General features: G+C 40.8%; 1 protein-coding gene across 1 annotated transcript; it reads right to left on the minus strand.

Moving 5' to 3' along the window:
- Positions 1–3,003: 3,003 nt before the first annotated feature.
- LOC307258197 (complement C1q-like protein 2) lies at positions 3,004–4,250 on the minus strand (the record flags this gene model as incomplete). The annotated part of the gene is made up of 2 exons (XM_080037648.1): positions 3,004–3,183; positions 3,666–4,250. The coding sequence occupies 2 exons, from the start codon at positions 4,248–4,250 to the stop codon at positions 3,004–3,006; spliced, it is 765 nt and encodes a 254-aa protein (XP_079893774.1).
- Between the last annotated feature and the right edge of the window lie 22,734 nt (positions 4,251–26,984).

Genomic DNA, 26,984 nt, shown 5'->3' on the forward strand with positions numbered 1-26,984 from the left:
GACAAACACCATGTCCGATTCAGAGGTGATTAAACATTAGTAATGATAACTACATACGTACATATTGAGCATCTACATCTTACTCACAGACAGACCATGTATGCTAGCTTAAAATCATTGTAAGTGTGCTGGTAGGCCTAACAAAAGTAGCTGTAACAGCCAGGCAAGATAGCAAACTAATTGTAACAGAGCGGAGAGGTGTGTGTGTATCTACTATCTAAGCTCATGCTCTGACCGCAGCTGGGAGGGGCTGCTCGGGGCTGCTGCGCGAGGAGCGGGCTGCGTGTCAGTGCTCCCGCTGCTCGTTGAGAAGAGGTGATACTTGCTTTGGCGAAAAAAGTCACCAATAACACCAGAAAAAAAGCTAGATTTGTCGCTTGTCGCTGTTTTGAAAAAAAAAGTCGCCAGGGGGGCTGAAAAGTCACTAAATATAGCAACAAAATCGCTTTGAGTTGGCAACACTGAGCACAGGACGAGGGCTATATAGGGCCAGCGGACGTCCTGCTGCTAGCGGCAGGCAGCCTAGGGGCAGAGGAAGGGGACGAGGTCGCGGTCGGAGAGGTCTTGATGTGATAGGGCAAGAAGACATGGCCGGTGTACTTTTTTTCGAGCTCTCTCCGTCTCCCTTTCAGCAGTTAACTTTTCAACATTCGTCTTTCCTCGTTTTTTTGCTGTCTTAGCGGTGTTAGTTGTTGGTATCCTGGGAATGGTAAATTGAGGGTTCGTTTGTGAAGACATTGCTACTCGCTGTCCGCCGTAGTAGCCCAGTACCAAACAGTAGGCTAGTGTCAGACTGCTAGGGTCGTGAACGCTCTCGCAACTGACGCATCAACGTCGTTGCCAAGGTCCCACAGCCAATAAGAACGGAGAATCTGACCTCGCTCTGATTGGTCAAAATTAACATGAGCGGTGGCAATTTTGGGGGGCAGCACACAGAGGCAGGGGGGAGCAAAGTGATAAAAAATATTTTCAGACCACTTCACCTACATATAGCTGAATGGCAATTATGACAGTTTTGCCAAATATTACAGTAAAAAAAACTCTCAACTGCAGCTTTAAATGTTACCAATTGTTTGTTGCAGATTGTTTTCCCTGTTGACCAATTATTAAATCTACTGGATTAATTTATTGTATTACAAATATAACTCTTCAACCAATTCCTAACTATTGAATCCAGATTGCTCTGTGGGAGATTCAGTGGTTGTAGGATCAATTCTTTATACAGCAGGGCTCCAACATGAACCTAATATCTGTAGAGTGGGCTAGATATTTTCACTGGTCATACCAGTGCACCTGACATTTATCAGGTCCTATTAAATGTAATACTGGATGTAGTGCTGCACGATTAATCTAGTAGCAATCGCGATGTTAGCTAGTGCACTTACATAACCGCACAAATGGCTGCGATTGCGATTTATTGTAAAAACCTGGATGGAAAGAGAACAACGCAGCAGGATAACAGCTAGTGAAGAGGACATTTTCACTGTCGGCACTTCTCAGCATCAAGGAAGGCTATATGAACATGTTTAATAAGAAAAACATGTAGTGTGAGACTCAAGGTAGCAGCTGTCCCCCAGCAGGATGTGACGCTGCCTGCCTAAACATACCACCGTGTCCCCCCGTCCAGGAAGGTTAAAGAGGACGCGTGTCCCTAACAGAGGCTGGCCTGCAGAGCAGCTGACTTAATGAATGGGACACTCATCAAGCATGAGACACGTCGCCAGCTCAACATCTGTCAGAGCAGGAATGGATCACTGACCAACACAAGTTATGCATGCAGTGCTGTGGCAGGGACATGGACATTCATCTGTGGTGTCTCACACACACGCACACACACACACACACACATACACTGGGATGACACAGCTTCCCTCTCACTCTCTCACTCTTTTTGTCTTATTGGTTTCACATTGTACTCACTCTTTCTTTATTTATTTGTCTCCAGTGGTGGACTAAATATTTAGATTGCTCACTTCGTCAAGATCAGTTAATATCTTCTCACAATCCACTACCTGCCCGTACTGTGTGCACGCTGGAACAAAAGCAAATGACATACACAGCCAAGCTAGCTATGGTGGGCCCTTTGTTTACATAACCTCTGTTTAATTACCCGTTTACAGAGCCTAGGCTGTAACCCTGGTTAGTTTCAGCATACACACAGACAGATAGCAGATTGTGAGGAGATGTTCACTGATTTTGATAGATGTTGTGTGAGGTTAATTGTCTGGATGACATATTCCTTGCAGTGATTTGCCCGTGTCCTACTGTCCAAATCTTGTCTGTATAATCCAAACCTATACATCCAGTTGAACACATCCCAACTCCGACACCAATCTAAAAAACATTATCATCTTTATTGGAATTACCCACCAATGTTAATACTGGGATACCAAGACATATAGAAACATTTTTGCAACACTGGATAGATGTTTAATTGCAGCCTATGGCTTATACTGTATGGGTTAATTGGTTTTCATTTCATTTTGAATAAATATATGCATTAGTGCATATGTACATAGGCTATATGAATATTTTTGTGAAACAGACTTTCAAGCCAAAACATTATAACGTCACACAGTAATGTCCTCAGTATACAGGAGTTGTCTTCAAGGCCTTTTCAGTTCAGTTTCACTACATCCCTATACAGTACAACTCCACAAAATACACAGAGAAACACAGCAACATCTGCACTGCAAATATACACTGTGAATCCAACACGTCAAGCTTCTTCATCTCAAAACAATGGAGGGAAATAACTGTGAGGATTTTGGCTTTCTGAATAATTATTTAACTGGTCAGTGGAGAGAATTACATTTGACTTGTTGCTATGATAATAGTAAGCTATTGTGGACATAGGTGGACTACTTCATTATCAAGGGGAAAAATAAGAATACATATTCTATTTCGATATGAACATGGAATATGAGACTCAGTGCTTTGTTGCTCCTGATCAGCAGTGATTGGACTAAACTGATGTTTCTCTCAGGGAAGTTCTGATGGAGATTAGTCCGGGTATAACAGGAACCCGGAGAACGTGCTGTATTTGTTGTTGTTCCCACCGTGCGCCTTGCCGCCGTCCAGTTTGACGTAGATCTCGTCCCCGGAGTCCAGATGTAGGACCACGCTGTTGCTGGCGTAGTCGTAGTTCTGGTCCGCGTCCTGCGCTATGGCACTGGCTCTGACCTGAGAGAGAGAGAGAGAGAGAGAGAGAGAGAGAGAGAGAGAGAGAGAGAGAGAGAGAGAGAGAGAGAGAGAGAGAGAGAGAGAGAGAGAGAGAGAGAGAGAGAGAGAGAGAGAGATTTGACCCAGTGTTTGCCACCGCCCTGCAGGCAGACGCACCTGCTTCATAGAGCAGGACCGGCCAGGCAGAGGTGCACCCCGGACCCGTAATACTATACTACTACTACTACTACTACTACTACTACTAATAATAATAATAATAATAATAATAATAATAATAATAATAATAATAATAATAATAATAATAATAATAATAATAATAATAATAATAATAATAAAAAATCGTGGATGGATTTTTAGATTTTGTGACTGCATAATTGCTCTCCATGCGCACAGTGGAGTGCTGAAATACAAACGACCAGATAACATTAATTAATTGGTTTAATCCGACAGTTCAAACCTACACACGGGGATATTTAGCCTACCTGTCCGTTTTTGCATAGATCTGCCCACATACTTGTCCCGTCTCCGCCGCGCATCAGCACATGATAGGTGAAGTAGTAAATTCCAGACGCTTGGCAAGTGAACTTTCCGGTTGTCGGGTCGTAGTGGTTCCCCAGGTTTGTGACAACGTCGTCGAACCTTAACACTTCGTATCCCTCGTGAGGGTTTTTCAGACCGACATAAAACGCAATCTTTGTCCCGCCGATAGCAGAGCCCAGCTCTGCATCAGTGTCGCTCCGCGCTGTGCCCATCACTACCCCAGGACCCCCGCTCCTCCCAGAGTCTCCTCTGTCCCCTGGCGGCCCTCTCGGACCAGGGGGCCCCGGTTCTCCTGGTGGGCCCCTCGGCCCGGGCTTCCCCGGTCGGCCCACCTCTCCTTTAGTCCCGTGAGCAAAGGCCGGGGACGGGACGGCGCTCAGGTCCTGCATGGCCTCCAGCGCTGCGGCGCTCGGTTTGCTTTGGTAAGGGTCACAGATCATCCGACACGTTCCCATCATCTCATAGTGTGCGTCGGTTCGGAACGTGTGGATCAGCAGCGGAATGGCGATGAGCAGAGTCAATACCATGACGACACCACACACAGCGGGCACCACTCTCCGTCTCTGGAAGCTCCGAGAGGCACGCGCTAAAAAGTCCGTTTTGCTTTGGGACGTAATGGTGAAAGGTGATGGAGAGCAGAAAGGCACGGGGAAAGAAGAGCGGACCAAAGCCGAGTCCCTCAACCCAGAAGAAGTGAAGAGAGAGAGAGAGAGAAAGAGAGAGTGGAGCCTGCAGCGTTTAGCGTGGTGCCACTGTCACTCTGCTTCACACAGCTGACAGCAGAAAGATGCGTTTTGGCACATGAGTGGACGCGGCGGATCTCCGAGCAGAATGAAGCTTCCAGCGCTTTTTGTTCGTCTGGAACAAGCGAGAGAGCTTCTGACGTAACAAGTTCAGGGCCTGTTGCAATTTGGATTAAGACTGCGACAATAATCATGCTATCTTTATGGATGAATGATAAATCCCTCATGCTATCTTTATGGATGAATGATAAATCCCTCTGCACAGCCTCTACGGAGCGGGATCAGGAAGCATTACTGACACCTGGGATTTCCAGCAGACTGTGAGATATTTCCTCTTTTTGTCCATCATTTTGAGAAAAATCATTTTACTGTAATGTCTATAAGACGGGCTAAATGAATGAATTTACGTGGATCATTCAAATGTACAATCAAGTTGTCCCTTAATTTTAAACCAACTCTTCTTGAATTTTACTCTCTCTCTGTTTCATTGAAACATAACTAAAACTAGTAGAGAGTCTTGACCTGTGCAACATTAACTGTTTCCTTTGTGCTTTGGAGACATTTCTTGGAAAAAAAGGAACGGAACCTTTGCTTGTTTCAGTTCCTTTTTTTAAGTTGAATTATTCTGTATTAATGTTTGGTTGGAACGACTTTGGGAATCGCACAATAATAATTTCTATGTAGGCTTCCTGTGCTTACTGTGCAAAGGGCAATACATATCTTGAATCTTGAATTGCACATGATTATTAAAGACTATAGAATAAATGTCAATTATAGTGTTTTTCAGAGTTTCATTGATACCAGAGACTTAAAGTGGCTACGAGTAACTTTGTCGGTTGGCGGCCCCTTTGGACAAAAGCGCTAGTATTTTTATTACGCCAGCTGTCGTAAAGCTGTTTTCTAGCACGTGCCGGTGTTACGCCGAAAGCTGTGACCTGACAGAATGTGTGACCCTATGTAACAGTCAGTTTTATAACATGTAGCGCCTCCTCTTGTTTTCTGTCCGCTGATAAGTATGTCAGTACGCTGAGCATTATTTCTTGCCCTGTGAATATAATGGCTAACTTTCTACGGAGTAGTAATGTATTGCGAAACGTTAAGTTTAGTTAGGTTGCTTCTTCTACTGTGTACGGCTGAGGACAGCCCTATTATAAACAGGGGGGAATATGTAACAGTCGGTTTTATACATGTAGCGCCACTAGGTGGCTCCTCCCTTTGTTTGTTGTGGAATGTAATGTTGAACATGAAGAAGAAGAGCATGTGCTTCTCCGCACTGCTAAAAGTAACTATGCAGCCTACGAGTGAAGTCTCCGTTTTATATGCTTTATTTTATAAGGAGTTGGTGTAGGCAGGAATCTGGGACTATGTTCCTGAACCAGGGCTGTACGCTTATTTTTTTAGGTGGTAGCACTGGTGCTAGCAAGCAAAAAAATTCAGTAGCACAAAAATAAATTTGGTAGCACACAAAGTATGATCGAAAACTTGCATAACCTTAACCCTTGCATTTCGCTCTAATTACCTTTGAGCATGTCATCTTGGTCTCATTTGAGATTCTCAACTCATATTATATCCTAGTGTGTGTAGTAATAATTATGGAAAAATGAATAGGGGTGCACTGATTGCAATTTAGAAAAAAGAATCTAACCTGCCAATTGCTTGTTAATTAAAACCAAACTTTAAAACATTAAACATAGCCTATTAAATAAATAAGTATACATATTGGTACAATTTAGGATAAATTAAATAGGTTGTTGTGAATGTGTTGGGAGTAGCTTTTCAGTGGGTTATTTAAAACTTTGTAAATAGACTAGGCTACTGTTGACTGCTCGCTGCAGCTGAATGAGTTGCCTTTCAAGCTAGAAAAAAGCGCTAACTTCCTGCTCTTACCGGCTTCAAAATAAAAGTCAACTCACGTTTGGCCAGTAACAGGCTTTTAATGTGAAGGCGCACAGGAAATGTTCTGTTTGTACACGCGCTAACTTAACTGCGGTAATGTGCCGTCTCCTTCCGGTAATTGCCGTTGGTGAAGTTTTTATAGCCTACCTAGACTCGCTGCAGGAGCACAGATCCCGAGAGCACATATCTTTCACCAGCCAAAGTGAAGGGTGGACTCAATAACTTACTTGCCTAAGACTCATTTACCCGCAGTGTTAATGTAGAGCCCTCTAAGCAGTGTTGTGCAGCGCTCCTCTGTGTTTCAAAGACAGCCTCTCCTCATTATCAACCTGTCGCAGGAGTGCGAATGGATTTGTATTCATCATCGCACGTGATCAATTTCAGTAGCAAATGCGATCAAAACTGTCGCACTGTACAGCCCTGTCCTGAACGCATGTCTGCTTAATAGATATAGTGCCGTAGAGACCTGGCTTGATATGGTCAATGTGGAATTAAAGTACCGTGAGGAGAATCCCACAAATTGCCACCGAGTCTTCATGCTAACCGGAGCTGTTGCTATCAGACCATAACTACAACCCTTCCCTTCACCGTTACACCTAGAGAGCGCTGTTCTTATTAATTAACCCAGTCTCATAGTGAAATATAGCCTATGTAAAAACGTTGGTCCATTGCGCAAATTGTAGAAGTTTCTCAACATTGGCACTGAAATGGTCAGATTGTTAAAAAAAATGTAAAGGTGAATAACCAACCCAGTTACCCATCACAGTGAAATGTGTAGGCTATACTTTTTCCACTGTTCAATCATTTAAATTGGAAGCAAACAACTTAATAATCTCTTATTGCAGGGCTGTTTTTGGGTTCAGGGATGTTTGAACTGTGGACCAACATAATTATTAAAACATTTCACAGTGAGACTGGGTCGTTGTATGCCTAGAGTCTATTGAAATCAGTTAAGAAATAAGAACAGCGCCCTCTAGGGTCACACATTCTGGCAGGTCACAGCTTTTGGCGCAACAACGGCCGAGTGTCAAATGATTAGGACGCAATATAGTGCATGTCCGTGTGTTGAAAGTGTGAGGGCACGGACTCTTTTCGGCTCTGTGAGAGTAGTTAGTAGTGACACTGCATCAACTAATGCCAGTCAGTGCCACACACACCTGATTGCAATGAGTTGATGCAGGTATACTAACCACTCGCACGGAGCTGAAAGATTCCATGTCCTCACAGAAAGCAAATTAACAAGAGACGGCAGTTAGTATGGATCACGATGAGGTAATGTGTTTATGTTGTTGTAAATAATGACGATGAATAATGGTCATCTGATGATGGTGAAGCAAAGGTTGCGTTCCGAATCGCATACTTTCTACTATATAGTATGTAGAAAAAAGATTTAGGATGTCCCGATTCTTGTGGCCAGATTTAGGATGGTTAGAATACCCGGATGGTCTACTTCATGCGGCCAAGATTGTTAGTGTTGAAAAGTGCATCCTATTTGGGCGATTCTGACCCACAATCCAGTGCGCACGTGAAGTGACGTAACATCGACGAAGCCTATAGGTCCATGTTATGAAAACAAACGGGGATGCGACGGATATAAAAGCAAGAGGCAAGATCAAGGCGCAATGTTATGATGAAAAAAGAGAGAAAAGTACGTCCCAATAGTATGCCTACTGCATCCTAACTAGATTCTTTTTATCGTCAGATGTAGTATGTAGAATAGAAAAAAGAAAGAGTATGCGATTCGGAACGCAACCAAAGTAAACTTTGTTTTAGTAGGCTACCGCTCATTCATTTAGGACTAAACACTGCAGTCTAGTTCACTCCCGTGAAATTGTGTACAACACGTTGCTTGGCAACGCCCTCCCGCCCGTCTATCACTCTCCCATTTAGCTTTTCTTCATTGCAATAATTTTTTTTTCTTTGATGGTTCAGCCCCGTTATCAGTCATTATGACGACAAATAACTGTCTCAAACAAGGCTCCCGCTCCCCTTCCCTCACCTGGATGGATAGGCTTCTCAAAGCGTTGCTGCGCTACACTGAAATCTGCTACCAATACAAATATGTGACCTTAGAGCATGCATGCGCAAACCGAAAATCGGACTGGGTGTGCGACCAGACCAAATGCAGAAATAAAAACTATATAAAAACGTCTTTCTTTGCACTGATGGTCTCGTTTGCTGTTAAAGGTAATTTATGATTATCAGAGGAAACATGAGGCTGTTTAAAAGATATTTAAATGTTACTCGTAGTGGCTTTAAAATAAATAATGTATTTGTCCTTGTGGGATCACTCAAGTGCTGTTCAGATTTGCTTTGACACACATGCTTTACCTTTTGTTTTTCCCTAATGGTGCTCTGCTGACCAAGTCCCAGGCCATACCTCCTGTTAACAACAGCAGGCGTATGAATATTGTGTGATAAGTTGCAAAAGATCAACATGTTGCTGAATTAGAACATCCAGTAAGAGATTAAAGGCAGACAGACAGACCCGGCCTACCTTTGTGTTTTTGCTACACATTTAGTTTCCTTACATCTCTGGTCATCTGGGCTCTGATTTGTGTCCCTCTCTGAAGGGCTCTCCATGCCTTGCACTGCCAACTTTAGTCAGAAAGAGCCTCTATAGTTGGAACCATCAAACAGTTGGCGAGTGCCGATTTTCTGTTCATCTCATGTGTTTCAGAGGCACGGTTTGCCTTCTGTTGTCAGGATCTGCTAATCCTTATTCCACACATCTAGGACTTAACTTTTTCTCATCTCTCCCATACACACACACACACACACCTACACACACATACACACACACACACACACATACACACACACACACACACACACACGTGTGGTAGGATGGCGTCGTACTATGGCTGATCCTGCACTCTGAACCCCTCCTAGGTGGAAAACTTGAGAGGGGATATGGGAAAAGACAAATTTGAATGTGTAAAATTGACTCAATGTACTAACTTAACTTAACACATACACACAGAAAGCCACCGAGCACCCATAGTACCACACTCGAGGGACCAGAAAGATCATTCTATGTTGGTAATTAGCATGGATTGGATAAAAAGTCTAATCAAACTCACTCTCAGCTGGATTTTTATTTAATTGAATAATACATTCATTGTGTGTTAGTGTGCAGAAGGATTTGATGTCTTAGAGCAACATATTCCCCATTGATAAGCAGAGCTAATGGAGGATGACGAAGGCTTTGATTCAGTAACACACATCTTCTCTGTAGTCCAGGATCAGTTTTAGATTATACAACCAGGAATCATCACAACGTGAAAAAAAAGTTCCTTCATTTTGGAACTAAATGATATCTATTACATCATACTACATTCACTGGTTATTAGCTACACTGTTACATAAATGCACACAGTCAGAAACCAGGCACTGCTCCTGAACCGTCTCTAGCTGTACAGGTGGTTTTACAGCAGTATGCTATACTTGTGTTGAGAGGTTGTGGTTGTTTTACCATCCCTCCTCTTCATACTGTCTGTTACACAACACTGTCCATGAACAGGATCCCAATCCACAGTCCTCGTCCTGTGTACATCTTCATTCTCAGGTTGAGCTGAAGTTAAAATGAGTTATGCTGCTTGTCAGATCTTCTAACAGTGTAATCCCCTCCCTCCTCACCATCCCACCTCAGATGTTAGGGAATTATCTCTGACCATTTCTCTAACTCTGGGAAATGGACAATCAGACAATCATAGCAACTTCACGCACTGATAGGCCAAGAGTTCAGAGGTGAGGGAGTGAGCAGGACTGGAATTTCTCTCTCAAGCTCTCCTCTCTATTTCTTTACGTAAGTATTTCCAATCCCTTTGTTTGCACAATTCATCAAATCAAATCAGTTGTATTTATATAGCCCAATATCACAAATAGAAATTTGCCTCAGTGGGCTTTACATTCCATACAGTAGGCTGTGACACCCTGCCCTTCGACCGGCTGAGAAAAAATTCCCAGTAATCGGATCCACACCGTCTCGTCTCCACCAGGGAAGAGGACTGGAAGAGGACAAACAGACAGCCAGTGAGCGAAGCAAAATGAACATAAAGTGAGTGAACTTGCATGCGAGTAGAAAGAGTAGAAAGATGTGAGGCAATAGCAAGCGGGGAGCGTCCGTTCCTAGGACGGCTGCTTCCACACAGAACTCGGAGTCAGTCGAGTAGCATGGAGAGTGCTTGGTAGACAGAGGGAGAGAACCCCCGGGGGCATCGCTCAGCCAATCATGGAAGATAGACAAAGAAGCCCAAATGTTAGGGAAATGGATGGATAGATATTCTATAAACAATTATCAGTTATGCGCAGTGTTTCCCGCACGTTCACGCTGCTGTATTTTCTCCGCCGCTGCTATAAAAATCCTTCTGCTCCTCATTTTCAATTATTATAATTTTTTTTTTGGTATGTAGCTCCTTTTAGAAAATGGGCAGCGCGTAACGTAAATTGCGCAGCACGCGGCACATCATCACGTAGCCAACACATGAGCCAACATCAAAGAAGAAAAATAACCTAACAGCGAGTGAGGCAGTTGTTGGCAGTAGTACACGGTTGAAAAGTTTCATTGATTCTAGCAGCGAGTGAAGCGGAAGAGCGAAGAAAGTAGAGCTGCAACGATTAATCGACGAATCGATTATTAATCGATTATTAAAATAATCGCCAACTATTTTGATAATCGTTTTGAGTAATTTTTTAATAGAAAATTTCCAAATTCTCTGATTTCAGCTTCTCAAATGTGAATATTTTCTGGTTTCTTTAATCCTATTATGACAGTAAACTGAAATATCTGTGTGTTTTGGACATAACGATACATTTGAGGACGTCAACATGGGCTTTGAAAAATGTATCAACATTTTTCACCATTTTCTGACATTTTACGGACCAAAACACTTATCTATTAATAATCGATTAATCGAGAAAATAATCAACAGATTAATCGATTATCAAAATAATCGTTAGTTGCAGCCCTAGAAGAAAGAATGAAAGAGAGAGAGAGAGAGAGAGAGTAAGTTGCTAAAATGTGTCGCTACATGACCACCAGTGTTAAAAACCCTCTGAGCCCTATCGTAATTTTATTTTATTTTATCTATAAACCGCAACCTCTGTTCCGTTTTTCCTCTAGTAGACTACATTGTGTGTGTGTGTGTGTGTGTGTGTGTGTGTGTGTGTGTGTGTGTGTGTGTGTGTGTGTGTGTGTGTGTCGCTCTTTTTGGATCACTCATAGCCTTTACAGAAGCTTATATCCAGTCAGGAGCTTGTAGCCTAGGTATTTTCGGGAACTTTGAAAAATGAATCCATCCTGTTAGATCCGATGTTGTTCTTTATTGCCATATAAAATCCATTTTCATTGCGTATTTTAGTTTGGGATTTATGCTAATCGCCTGTAAGCATGTGGTCATTAGCATAAATGCAGGGAAAAAGCCTATGGACTTTTTAAAAGAGCATGAATAGTTTCTATTATGTATAACTTATATTTATTTTATAATTTTCTCATCACTTTTTGACTCCCAAGACTAAGAAGAAGTGTTTTAAGCAATAACAAGCTTAATACATTTGCCTTTTTGTGTCATATCAATAAATAATTGTGAGATATTTTTTGCTTTTTTTTACTGTCAAATTGATAATTTCCTACATTCAAACGACATCACTGCAGCACACATATTCTGATAGTCCAGGTTGTGACCCAAATAAATGATAGCTTGACAGCTATGCATTATAGGGGTGATGAATACAATCTCAATAAGAGAATAAATCCAGGCAAACCAAAACATCTCAAAAATGGCTTGGGGCTCAGAGGTTACAGTTTTTGCCGATTGCTTACACACATGTTGCAGACTTTGGCCCAATGTGTCAAAACTTAACACACAGCCCGAATAGGACAAAGCACATGGAGATAAACTTCTAACTTATAAGGCAAAATGAAGCTCTTGAAACAAAACCTAACAATCCCATTTCAAAACTGTTTTTAGCACCAAAACAATACACACATGCACCTTTGAATTACTCTTTCCTAGCAGCAACAACACACAGATGGGCTTTATGCAAAACACAGCTGTATTCAGTACTTTGGATGGTTTTTGACTTTAAAAGTCTCATACAGATTTTTTTTTGTGAAAGATTGATCCACTACAGTTGATCTAGACACATGAAAACAAAATGTAAACGCTTCAGATTTTTTATTTTATTTTGCCATTTCAGGTTTTTGCAAAAAAAAAAAAAAAACACAAAGACAAAGACAAACACAAAGACACACAAGAAATGGTACGACTAGAATGCTCTACAAAATATAGTGTTGTAGGGGAATGATTGGAAGAGATTTAGGCAATGGATCCTGTCTCCTGTTGGCATCTGGCCACATCACCTCTGACACCTCATCCACGTCACAGGCAATGTCCTCCCTTGCCAAGCAACGGGGGAAATATCGCCTTGAGTGCCGTATCCAACCTCTTGAAGAATTTTTTGGAAAGATTGATCCACTATATTTTCAATTAGACACATTAAAAAATACAGAAAAGCTTCTGAAAAAAAAGTGTATATTGCAATTTCATGGTTTTGGCCAACAAAAGAAAAAAACACAACAAATAGGTAGGATCACAGTTCAACAAGCAATTCCGTGTGTCACTATGAACTCTGAAACAATTACACTAAAATAAAAATAAATAAGTGTTGTAAGGAATGGGGCGAGTGGATTATGAATCCTTTGGATACCGCCTCCCGTTTGCGTCTGGCCACATCGCCTCATCGACATCACATGCAATATCATCCTTTGAGAACCAACAGCGAAAATATTCCTGATATCCAGTCTAAATGACCTAATTATGGAGCTATTGTGTAGTTGGGCTGGACTCTCTGCCCAGGCTCCTATATTGATAGGCCATGATCTATATAACATGGTCCACTATAGTGACCCTGTCTCCATCTGTTGTCTCCTTTGTCCTTGTCCTCCTACCGCTCTCTCTTGTCCTCTTGTCCTCTTCCCCTGACTCTTACTGTCTCACAAAGAAGCTGAGCTCACCTGAAGTCTATTTGTAGTGCTAAGGCTCACACTGATTTGTATTCAATTAGTTTTATTTTGTATATTTCATGTGTGTAAGTCTGTGTGATTTTCCAAATTTGGTTGTGTTTTGTATTTTACATAGCCGTGTTTTCCCGATGATTGCAGGAGATTTCATTTTTGAATAATGTGTCTTATGTCAAAAACTGTGTGTAGTGTTTTGCAAGAAGTGTTTTGGAGAATTTCAAACACAGTGCAAAGCATAGTTTGTGTTTGTGGGGTTGGTGCTTGTGTTTAGGGCATGGTCACCAAAGTTAGAGGTTGTGATGTTTTGGGCCTAGCAACCACTATTAGTGTGTAAGCATTAGGCAAAAACTGTAAAAGGCTGGTACAAGCTCTTACAGTTTTTACCTAATGCTTACACACTAATAGTGGTTGCTATGCCCAAAGCATCATAACCTCTAACTTTGGTGACCATGCCCTAAACACAAGCAACAACCCCACAAACACAAAATAGGCTTTGCACTGTGTTTGAAATTCTGCAACACACTTCTTGCAAAACAATACACAGTGTTGTACATAAGACACATTGTTCAAAAAGGAAATCTCCTGCAATCCTTGGGAAAACACATCTATTTAAAATACAAAACACAACTAAACTTGCAAAAGCACACAGATTCACACACATTAAAAGGTAACACTTTACAATAAGGGTACATTAATTAATGGTTAGTTAATGCTTAATAAGGTTTAACTAACCATTAGTTAACTGTTAACTAATGTGTCTAGTAAGCATTTACTAATGGTATTCATGTTAACTAAGGTATTAATTACTACATTATGTACTGTTTATAAATATCCTATATTAACCTTAGTTAACCCATTAATTAAGCTTGAACCAACAGTTGATTAATATAATAATAAGCATTAATTAACTGTTGACAAATGTCATTTTTGTAACATTACTTAAGCACAATTAACCATTTATTAATGCTCTTTGTGACCCTTATTGTAAAGTGGGAACCATTTATCCATTAAGTAACACTTATAAATGCACACCAGTGCTGAATAGGCATTACTGAAGCATAATTAACCATAATAGGCATTACTTAAGTGTAATTAACCATTTATTAATGGACTTTGTGACCCTTATTGTAAAGTGAGAACCATTTCTCATGAATTAACACCTAATAAAGGCATACTAGTGCTGATTAAGCATCACTTGAGCATAATTAACCATTTCTTAATGTTATTTGTGACCCTTATTGTAAAGTGGGAACCATTCATCACTTGTTACACTTAATAAATGCAAAATAGTGCTGAATAAGGATTACCTAAGTACAATCCATCAATCAACAATGATCTTTGTGACCCGTGTACATTCTCTATAATAACAATATTAAACATACTAAAATATTTCCAACTGGAAATCAATTCATGACAACAATCTGTTATCAACACAATTCAGTCACAATTTAAAAAAGAGAGAATTTTATTTTATTTTGAAACACAAATTATATCCAGTTTAATGATTTTCTCTGAAAGTAACAAACAGGAGGAAATGGATCACTAACAGCAATGGTGAAACACACTGACTCAACAGTTAGGTTTAACAGGTAAATATGTATTTTCTACTCTCTCTTCCTTGAAGTGTATATATCATTGTTGCAACATAAACAAAAATAAAATACACAAAGAACATAACAGTTTCATTTTTAATTATGGACTAAAGATAAAACAAAATAATGATCACTCTCTTGTGACTAAACTCTAGTTTAACCTGAGCACATCTGTATTTAATTTAACCTTTATTTATACTCGAAAGATCAGTTGAGGGGTAGTCTGGCATGACCACTTCCGCCAGCGTCTATTCGCTTGCGTCGAAAAGCTACGCAGCCCTGACGCAGCCCCCTCCTTTTCCGGTTGCTGGCTTTCCCCTATTGTGATCCCCCTCAAATTCGGAAACAATTCGCTCACAGTCAACCCGTGTGCTTATGTGCAGCGCTCTCTCTCACACACACACACACAGGGTGTGAGAAGTCACATTACTGTAGACAGAAATAAAGTGTGGCGATACTTCGGGATAATAATATTGGCGGCGGCGGTCCGGGATGCATCCTAGCTTAGCCTAGCTGTCCAACTTCATTGTACAACTACCCCCGGGCAGAAATACCCTCATAAACTCTGGAAAATGAAGCGTGGGGGTTTGAATTGAGCACCGGACCTTTCTTTGGTGAATTAGGGACTATGCAGCGGTGTTTTAGCGACGGGGAAAGATTCCAACGGCTTCCACTATCACCTAGCAACTCTTACGGCTACTTGCTGCAGTTGGTGTAGCGCTCACAACGTCAAAACCCTGTTCTGCCTGTAAACAGACGGACTACGGCTCTGACTACAGCGATAGGAGGTGGTGACATAAGTTCTCGAATGCTAAAAATCATACTCGACCGCCGTAGCCGTCCTCTCAACCGCCGATGATAATGTTACCAGAGATAACACTACGTGGGTGGCTAGTTAACTCCGGTTAAGTTATCCCGTGAGCTCCTCGGGGGCTAAAGTGTATGGTGTCTTGACATGCTGGTTAGAAAGTAACACACTATGTATATTCCTTTTGTCTTTAATAGTTTTTGTGTGGCGTTTGCGGGTTTAGCCATTTCTCTGACAGTCTCTGGACGTGAAGACGTTCCATCAAAATAAGTCCCCCCCCGGCACTATTTTGCAGGACACCGCTGCTGCTTCCCGGGGTTAGCCCCGCCCTAGATGATTGTGATTGGTTTAAACAAATACAAACAGGCTAGCCCAGTTTCCCCCGGTTTCCCCACCCGAATAGACGGCTCTAAACAGAGTGCTTCCAGACCCTACTACTTGCTGTAGTTTGGTCTGGCTTTGCGAGACTAGTTGAGGGGTGACCCTCATTTATAATCTCTCGCTCTCTTTAGATCCAGTTCTTGGGTTTGCTGGCCACTCCAGGCCTGGGTGCTCCTCTCCAAATGAAGCAGTTGGGCTGGAATCCAAGAATCGTGTCTAATCACCAAGTTGATGTACATGGAAAAAATTAAAATAATCAGTTAACAGTTCAGATGCATTTTTGTTTCCTTTATCTAAATCATTATAGCATAGCATTACGGTTCCACATTATGTATTATTATAACATAATGCATTGCATTGCTTAACTGAAATATCTTTGGTACCTTAATCAAATACAATTCTCACTGAACCTTTAACAAGTTGACACTATTTTTTCATTCAAAAAACATGTAATCTCTATGACCATTCTACAAAACATATGCTCAGCTTTAGCTCATTTTAGCAAGAAATAGCAACATGCACTTTGCATATGGAATAATGTTAACATTTATTCACATACGTTTTGGTGTCCATGAACACACACTTTATTTAGCCACCACTACAATTACTGCTAAAAGTTACCTGTGAAGCTAGCCAGCACAAGCCTCATGCTAACGCTGCTCATATAGCAGCACGCTAATGCTAACGTTGCTATGCTAGCGGAAGGCTGTGTCGCTAATATATTTCAAAGTATTCTTACATACACACAACTATATCATCTCACTAACACCTTAATTAACTCACCAATAATTTCATTTGGCTAATGGCAGCATAACTGTAACCACCACAGGTCTTTTGTGTGAGAATAATGGGTCGGTCAGGTCAAGCTGGCTTTAAGCACGTAGCTCAGCTGCTGCTTTTACTGTCCAGGCACACATCCGTCTTTCTATCCTCCCAGTGGCCAGCATCCAGTAAAAAAGGAGATCTATAGGTGATAATATGATCAATAAAGGGCTATTGATAATCAACAATGGCTGTAGAGGGAATGCATGTATGTATGCAATGTATTTTCAACTTTGGGAAGGTGAAAATATGTTTGGAGACTTTACTTAAGAAAAATATTTCTTTACAAACCTTATTGACATTAGGATTACCCACGTTTTTCAAGCACTTGAACTCACCCAGCGATCAGCCAGCAAGAAAGAGGATGTGTGTCTGGACATTGAAGCAGCAGGCCAGCAGCTATGTGCTTTATTCTCACAAAAGACCCGTGGTGGTTACAATTACAGTATGCTGCCATTAGCCCAACAAAATTATTGGTGAGTTAACTAAGGTATTCGTGAGATGATATAGTTGTGTGTGTGTGTATGTAAGAAAGGAATCATGTGAAATATATTAGTGATGCAGCCTCCCGCTAGCATAGCACCGTTAGCATGAGGCTTGTGCTGGCTAGCTTCACAGGTAACTTTTAGCAGTAATTGTAGCGGTGGCCGGTGGCTAAATAAAGTGTGTGTTTATAGACACCAAACCATATGTGAACACATGTAAGCATTTTCCATATTCAAAGTGCACGTTGCTATTCCAGGCTAAAATGGGCTTAAACTGAGCATGGGTTGTGTAGAATCGTCATAGAGATTACATGTTTTTTTAATTAAAAAATAGTGTCAACTTGTTAAAGGTTCAGTGACAATTTGATTTGATTAAGCTACCAAATATATTTCAGTTTCAGCAATGCAATGCATTATGTTATAATAATAATACATAATGTGGAACCGTAATGCTATGCTATAATGATTTAGATAAAGGAAACAAAAATGCATCTGAACTGTTAACTGATTATTTTCATTTTTTCCATGTACTTGGTGATTAGACAAGATTCTTGGATTCCAGCCCAACTGCTTCATTTGGAGAGGAGCACCCAGGCCTGGAGTGGCCAGCAAACCCAAGAACTGGATCTAAAGAGAGCGAGAGATTATAAATGAGGGTCACCCCTCAACTGATCTTTCAAGTAGGCCTATAAATAAAGGTTAAATTAAATACATATGTGTTCATTCAAATAACAATGATAGGGCCAGGTTAAACTAGTGTTTAGTCACAAGAGAGAGTGATCATTATTTTGTTTTATCTTTAGTCCATAATTAAAAATGAAACTGTTATGTTCTTTGTGTATTTTATTTTTGTTTATGTTGCAACAATGATATATACACTTCAAGGAAGAGAGAGTAGAAAATACATATTTACCTGTTAAACCTAACTGTTGAGTCAGTGTGTTTCACCATTGCTGTTAGTAATCCATTTCCTCCTGTTTGTTACTTTCAGAGAAAATCATTAAACTGGATATAATTAGTTGAAGAAACTATTTTGGAGTTCTTTGACGGTATTCATGTCAAATGTGAGAGCCGTGTTTCCAAATAAAACTAAAGATTCTAAATAAAATAAAATTCTTTCTTTTTTAAATTGTGACTGAATTGTGTTGATAACAGATTGTTGTCATGAATTGATTTCCAGTTGGAAATATTTTAGTATGTTTAATATTGTTATTATAGAGAATGTACACGGGTCACAAAGATCATTGTGATTGATGGATTATACTTAGGTAATCCTTATTCAGCACTATTTTGCATTTATTAAGTGTAACAAGTGATAAATGGTTCCCACTTTACAATAAGGGTCACAAATAACATTAAGAAATGGTTAATTATGCTCAAGTGATGCTTAATCAGCACTAGTATGCCTTTATTAGGTGTTAATTCATGAGAAATGGTTCTCACTTTACATTAAGGGTCACAAAGTCCATTAGTAAATGGTTAATTACACTTAAGTAATGCCTATTATGGTTAATTATGCTTCAGTAATGCCTATTCAGCACTGGTGTGCATTTATTAAGTGTTACTTAATGGATAAATGGTTCCCACTTTACAATAAGGGTCACAAAGAGCATTAATAAATGGTTAATTATGCTTAAGTAATGTTACAAAAATGACATTTGTAAACAGTTAATTAATGCTTATTATTATATTAATCAACTGTTGGTTCAAGCTTAATTAATGGGTTAACTAAGGTTAATATAGGATATTTATAAACAGTACATAATGTAGTAATTAATACCTTAGTTAACATGAATACCATTAGTAAATGCTTACTAGACACATTAGTTAACAGTTAACTAATGGTTAGTTAAACCTTATTAAGCATTAACTAACCATTAATTAATGTACCCTTATTGTAAAGTGTTACCCATTAAAAATTAAAAATAAAGCTAATTGAATACCAATCAGTGTGAGCCTGACGCGCCCCACACACATCCTACCTCTACTGCGCGTCTACCTCGCGTCTGCGTCTGACTTTTGGTCACAGACTGTGAAATCAACGTAGAGCGAGCACACATCCAACCTCAGACGCACTGCTGAGGCGCGTCGGAGGCACGTCAGCAGCGCCGCTCCCCTTCACCTCAGGAGGCTCGCCTATTTTTTTCTGAGAGCAGCGCGTCTCTCTCGTGTCTCTGTGCTTTAACTGATAGAGAAATACTCTGCTGACAGTCATACCAGCAGCATTCACTCTAGTTACACGTTTACCCGGTGTGTTTATTTCAAAATAAAACATCCCTCAGTCGTATACGCAAATAATCCCTTTATTTCACGATGTAATTGTGCAATCAAAATCCGAGGGATTCAAAACCTAATTTTCAATTAGTTCTGGCATTTCATTTTTGGATAAATGACACATATAGAGATCCAATATAGTGAAGAAATAAAAAAGATCATGATGAGCGCAACAGTTTTCCGTTGCTCTATCTGTGTCTACGGCCTTCTTCTTCCCCGACCACACCCCCCTCTCTCTCTCCCGTATAAATCAGTAAAGTGATTTTTGAAATACTCTGCTGAGAGTCATATTGACTTCATACTGGCAGCTTTCGCTGTAGTTTCACCATTTCCTGGTGTGTCCCCTTCAAAATAAAACTTCCAACAAGCAGCAGCAGCTGCTGAGACGTTGCATGTGTGTCCGAGAAAAGTCCGAGAGAGGCAGCAGTAAGGTAAGGCGACGCGCTCCAGAGGTAGACGCAGGATGTGTGTGGGGCGCGTTAGCATTACAAATAGACTTCAGGTGAGCTCAGCTTCTTTGTGAGACAGTAAGAGTCAGGGGAAGAGGACAAGAGAGAGCGGCAGGAGGACAAGAACAAAAAGGCAACAGACGGAGACACATACAACAGGGACACTATGGTGGACAATGTTATAGATCATGGCCTATCAATATAAGAACCTGGGCAGAGAGTGCAGCCCAACTACACAGTAGCCCCATAATTAGGAGATTTATACTGGATATCGGGAATATTTTCGCTGTTGCTTCTCAAAGGATGATATTGCATGTGATGTCGATGAGGCGATGTAGCCAGACACAAGCGTGAGGCGGTATCCAAAGGGTTCATAATCCACCCACCCTATTCCTTACAACACTGTTTTTTTTTCTCGTAATTGTTTCAGAGTTTACAGTATAGTGATACACTGAATTACTTTTTGAACTGCATCCTACCTATTGTTTTTTTGTTTGCCAAAACCATGACATTGCAAAATACACTTTTTTTTCAGAAGCTTTTTTATTTTTATTTTCATATGTCTAGATGAACTGTAGTGAATCAATCTTTCACAAAAAAAATCTGTATGAGACTTTTGAAATCAAAAACCATCCACAGTACTGAATACAGCTGTGTTTTGCATAAAGCCCATCTGTGTGTTGTTGCTGCTAGGAAAGAGTAATTCAAAGGTGCATGTGTGTATTGTTTTGATGCTAAAAACAGTTTTGAAATGGGATTGCTAGGTTTTGTTTCAAGAGCTTCATTTTGCCGTATAAGTTAGAAGATTATCTCCATGTGCTTTGTCCTATTCGGCCTGTGTTAAGTTTTGACACAGTGGGCCAAAGTCTGCAACATGTGTGTAAGCAATCGGCAAAAACTGTAAGGGATGCACTGTGCACAATGTAATAATATATATTACATTTGCAGATGAGTCTAAAAAGCTGGGTGAAAAAGAAAGTCAGACGGGGACAATGGAGGAGCTGAGGTTAGTAAAGCAAATTAGGGAAGCAAACTTTCAAGCTAATGAGAATTTTCTTTTGGATTTGAATGCATAATGCTAGGTGATATTATTTGAACAGTACAAATACATGTATATAGGGTAATTTGAAGGAAACAAATAAGATTTCTAGCATTTCTTACTTGTTGTTTAAGTGCTCAAGTTTATTACAGAAAATACAGGTAGACCAAGTAAGGGAGGAAAGAGAAGTGACAGAGAAGCAAGGAGAACAAGAGAGAGAGGGTGCAGTGGTAGATCCTGAGAGGTGTTTTGCCCATGATTGCAGGAGATTTCATTTTTGAACAATGTGTCTTATGTAAAAAACTGTGTGCAGTGTTTTGAAAGAAGTGTGTTGGAGAATTTCAAACACAGTGCAAAGCACTTATTGTGTTTGTAGGGTTGGTGCTTTTGTTTAGGGCATGGTTACAAAAGTCAGAGGTTGTGATGCTTTGGGCATAGCAACCACTTTTAGTGTTTAAGCATTAGGCAAAAATCTGTAAATAAATTGTGCAAAATAATTTTTGTTTAAATATTAATTTATATACAAAAATGTCAAAATCTGTAAATGAAGACACAAAAGGCAAAGTTACAACACCAATAATCCTATCTACAGTAATACACAGGACTGTGTGAATAGGATTTAAGTGCATATTCTCCTCTCAAAGTGCACCAGATTCATGGATTCCAATGTACAGGGTACCTAGAGGGTTCGGGGACCACAGCACCGCTGCTGAAAAAAATCCTGCGGGAAACACTGATGCGTATGTGTCGGCAGGACAATTTTGCAGTGGCAGGACACTGGTTTTCAGGCACAGACAAACCAAGACCGAGGCGGCCCCTCAAGCTATTAGTAATAACGCTATAAACACTGTTAAACAGTATGAACACAATTAACATTGATTAACACTCTTCCAATTTCTGCCAACACATAACCGGCACAAGCCCCTCAGTCCCAGAGCCAGCCCCCCAGCACCGCGCCGCCAGAGAGCAAGCCACTAGTCCCGAGGAGGTCCGGGGCCATGAATAGAGAATAGACAGTATAGAATAGAGAATAAAGAATACACAGCCAATGCAGCACCGCCACGAGAAGCAACCACAGCCGAGCTCCCGAACGCAGCAACCCAAACAACCCGCGCAGACCCACCGGACCGGCCAACGAGGCCAGAGAGCAACTCCGGTCAAAAATTGCCTCATTATCTCATCACATCTCATCCTTCTGTATGACAGCAGGCTTTTTCGTCCCATCTTCAAGTGTGGCCATTAAAACAATTAGAACACTTGTGCATTTTTTTAAATAATATTTTTTTCTCATTTTTCATGCTGCATTTGATAGTTTAGAACCGGGTCTGCTGCAAGGACTGTTCCGCTCCGCCCGCCCACCTACTTCCGCCCAAATTAAATTTTCCCTTCAGTAGTCAGTCTGGGGATGGGGCGTATTAGTGGGATTTTGCTCTAACAAATTTCTGAGTGTCCAATCAGTGAACAGAGGAAGTGGCTGAGAACGATGACGTCGAAGTCGCGCTCCAGTTTCAGTTGAATGCTGCGTTCCTACTCTGAACTCGGAAATTTCCGACTTTGTAGTTCCGAGTTCCGACCTGTCTGTGTTCCAGTGCATCTGCTCGGGAAAGTATGGACGCCTACAACCTTTCTCATCCAAATAACTAAACGTTAGGCTCTAACAAGTTACCGTTGCCAGGTACCGGTAGATCCATAGACTACAATGTAGTGAAGTCGGAAATTTCCGAGTTCCCAGTCCAACTGGAACTCAGAAGCCGACCAAACGTTATGCGATTGGTTGGCTAATCCAGAGTGGCACTGAGCAGATCCAATAGTTTTAAACAGACACCCGCCTCCAAGTGAGTGAACGTTTGCCAATTACAGCACTTCCAGACCTTCTGTACAAATTAAATGAAGTACGATGGTCTGGTAGCACCAGGCTACAACAAGCATCACCCACTTGTGATTTTAACTGTGGTCCTACCACACTTTCACATGACAAAAATCACATGTATTTTACTGTAAAACTCTGTCTGCTCAACCACTTCTACGTGCAAGCGAGAACTCAACTCTTCTCTCTGTTCAAAATTGAATTATAAATGCAGGATCAACATACCAAACCCCATGAATCATGTTGAATCAACATACTCAAACCAAACCCTACTGTTGTCTGAGAGTGCTGTAACCTGATGGTCCTGCACATTGACATCTGTCTGTGTCCCAACCCTTGTCTGCCTGCATGTTACTCCTCCTCTATATGCGATCAGCTGTGCCTAAGGTCAGACCTTGTTTATCAAGTGGCCTGCTCATTAGATTCAGATACTTAAAGTAGACAAATCTGTTGTATGCCTCCAGGACCAAAGCTGTGGTCATATATAGTGGCAGTTAACACAATCAGCTTGTCACATCGCATTGAGTAACATCTACATTATTCACTATCTATTTTCTTAATGATAATGATGCTGTGTGTGTGTGTGTGTGTGTGTGTGTGTGTGTGTGTGTGTGTGTGCGCGCTTCTTTCCACTCTCATCCATCATATATACCTTTGAGACATCCTGTTGATTCATCTTTGTGATAATGTGTTTTCTATTGCCATCTCTGCACAATGACTCCTGGGGAGTGGGTATAGGGCCAGGGTGTAGGGGCCGGATAGGAATGGTCTTCCATCTAAAATTGATCTTGTGTATATATAATAAACCCAGTGGTATTAACATTTCAGAGACATGGTTGAATAGTAATATCTCCGATAATGAAATGAAACTTGATAATTATGTTTTGTACAGAGCTGACAGAGGCCTTAAGGAGGAGGAGTGGCTACAGTTTCTTACAAACATGTCAGGGTTGATCTACTTTGATGTGATCCTAATAAGTGAAATGAAAGTATTTTGTTCTCCTTAACTTGGTAACTTGAGATGAGCTGCCTTTTCTATACTTTTTAAAACATGCCTGTTGGGTTTTGGGGTTAGCACTCTACTGAGAATCTCCATTGTTGAGATGCAACGTCTTTTTCCACTCAGTCTTCTGTGTGACGTTGCTGCTCCACCTAAAAGGGAACACATACAACACCATGGCCACAATATATTAAAGAGATGGAGAACATTTTGTGACCCCGCCCCCTGCTCTGAGGATGTTTTGTTCATAGTGTCGGCTTGAAATCATTTATAAAAAGCACCAGTCTTTCACCAATCAACTCCTTTAAAAATCCTGTGGAACTGACCATGTTTTTGTGCTTTCAGGCCATTTTATTTCAGTGGCTTTAAAAGAAGCTTTCTAATCCCAGGTAGCATACATTCTTAGTTCACTGTGTTAATATTCAGTATGATGTTGATATTGACATGTGGTATAATTCCTCCATAGGACTCCCTCTGCTCATAGGTGCAGTATATTGAGCATTGAACAGTACTAGAGGGACAGGGAGATATTGTTCATAGAAAGCCTGCAGCAGCATCAATGTTTAGGTCCACAAGTTGTGACTCATTATCCCACATGAACATCGCATACAGGTAAACTGCTGCACAATACACTTGCACATTTTTCATGAATAAATGATAGATTTACAAGATTTTTTTTGCAGTTTTTTGCCAGCATTCCTCTCTCATCTTATTTGAAGCAGCAGGGTTAGTTTTTGCTTTATTGATCTTTATTTTTCTCCATAGCTAACCATTATAACCATCTGTTACTCTTCAGTAAAGTAGACGGCAAGCAATCACTCCATTTTGTGAAATTATGCTAATCGCTAGCCTAGAAATCCAGACCCATATCTAGAACGATAGAGGGTCTGGCCACTATCAATAGTAATTCCCAACTCAAGGGGCGGCTCCTACTTGTGCATTTCAAATGCCAATGCACGCAATTGGATAGCACTACAACCAATCAGAGCGATGAACAAAGTGAAGTATTAAGCCCCGTTCATTTAGCGAGCAGCGGGATTACTGTTAAATTAAAGTTTTGCCGTGGTCGGTCGGCAAAACAGAACATTCCTCTTACTTGCTAATGAAAGATTTGAGTGCTGTCTTCCAAATCATAATGGATCGAGGCCAAAGCAGTCTCAAACTAAAAAAACATACCCACAGCCATCTTTGATGTTTACTATCACGGCTTCGACGGCGCACTGTCGTCATCCGTTTACGTCCGCCCCAGAGCACCATTAAGGGCTCTGGCCTGCCCATATCAGAACGATTGGATTGGTAGCTCAGGATTTCTTGACATATTTAATGAGCTTCAATGGAGAGTGTCCAGACCAACAAGCAGAGCAAATTTAATTTGCCAGCGCCTAGCGGCAGGTCTGGAGCAGGCTAGCTAATCGCTATATTTTATAGAAATGCAGACAGAGCCTGAAGAAGAAGAACAAAATAATAAGGTCCGTTGTGATAGCCATCATCTCTACATTTGGTTTTCGGTTTTGTGGAGCCAGCTAACTCAAGGAAAGGGTTATGGTTAAGGGGTATGTCCTACTCCAGTGTTGGGAAAGTTCACTTTCTACGTGAACTAGTTCAAAGTTCAGTTCACACACTTTCCTTTTTCAACTAGTTCAGTTTATAGTTCATTATTCAAAATTTTGAACTAAGTTCACAGTTGAAAAATGAACTAGTTCATAGTTATTTTTTTAAGGACAGTAGTCCTTAAGGTGCAAATGTTTTTCCATTTTAATAATTTTCAAAAACCTGGAAACAATTCACATCAAATTCCATTTCAGTCCATACTAAAAAGGAGCCTATAGAAAGCAATACTGGGGATGCCTTCATTTTCATACTTCGCATTTTGATGGGTGTTTTGTCCCCCCCAGCGGAAGCTTGAGGGCAGTGCGACTCTGTGGCTGGTGTTGCCAGCTTGGGTGTTTTCCGCTACATATTAAGGCCTGTTACTGTGTGTTTTAGCTGGTTTTCTTTCAAAGTTTTTTTTATTAAATGTCAGTAACGAAATTGTAGCACAATGAATAAAAAAATGTTCCCCTTTTTTCCCCGAACATATTACAACTATCACAGGTCGGATCTACATCGGGGAACATACGAGCTAATTTAGTTTTAGATATGTGGATACGATGTACTACTTTAAATTGCACAAGAGCATGTCGGGCGCACATGGAGGTAGAGTGTATCCGATCCAGGACTGAATCCCACATGTGATCTGTGAAGGCAGAACCTAGGTCCTGCTCCCACAGGGTTCTTATCGCTGCTAATGAGGGGCTATGCAACTTCGAAATAAGGTTGAAAAACACAGAAATTGAGCCTTTTTAACGTGGGGTTTACAGAAAGAAACAAATCGACATGATTGGATGGCGGTTTATAAGGGAATTGGGGAATTAACTTCTGCGTAAAATGCCTGATTTGCAGAAATCGGAAAAAATTAGTCTTTTCGATACCAAAGTGTTTTGTCAATTGAGAAAAACTAGCAATTAGATCATTAATAAATAAATCACCGATGCATTTTAAGCCTTTTTTATGCCAGATCTTGAATGCACCATCCACCGTCGAGGGAGTAAACAAATGATTAGCTGCAATTGGGCTGAAAAGTGAAAAATTCTGCATTCCAAAATTCTTCCTAAATTGGGTCCAGATTCGAAGGGAGTGCTTAATCACGGGACTACTGTTAGGAATAGCCGAAGAGAGTGGAAGTGAGGCGCTTAAGAGGGCAGATAGAGACAATGGGCTAATAGCGCTGGACTCCATTGTTACCCAGACTGGGGCTGAGTCGTCAAGGTGAAAATGCACCCAATACACTAAAGAACGGATATTAGCAGCCCAGTAATAGTATTGGAAATTAGGGAGGGCC

The sequence above is a fragment of the Ammodytes marinus genome, assembly GCF_949987685.1.
Source record: "Ammodytes marinus genome assembly, chromosome: 12".
Lineage (NCBI taxonomy): Eukaryota > Metazoa > Chordata > Actinopteri > Uranoscopiformes > Ammodytidae > Ammodytes > Ammodytes marinus.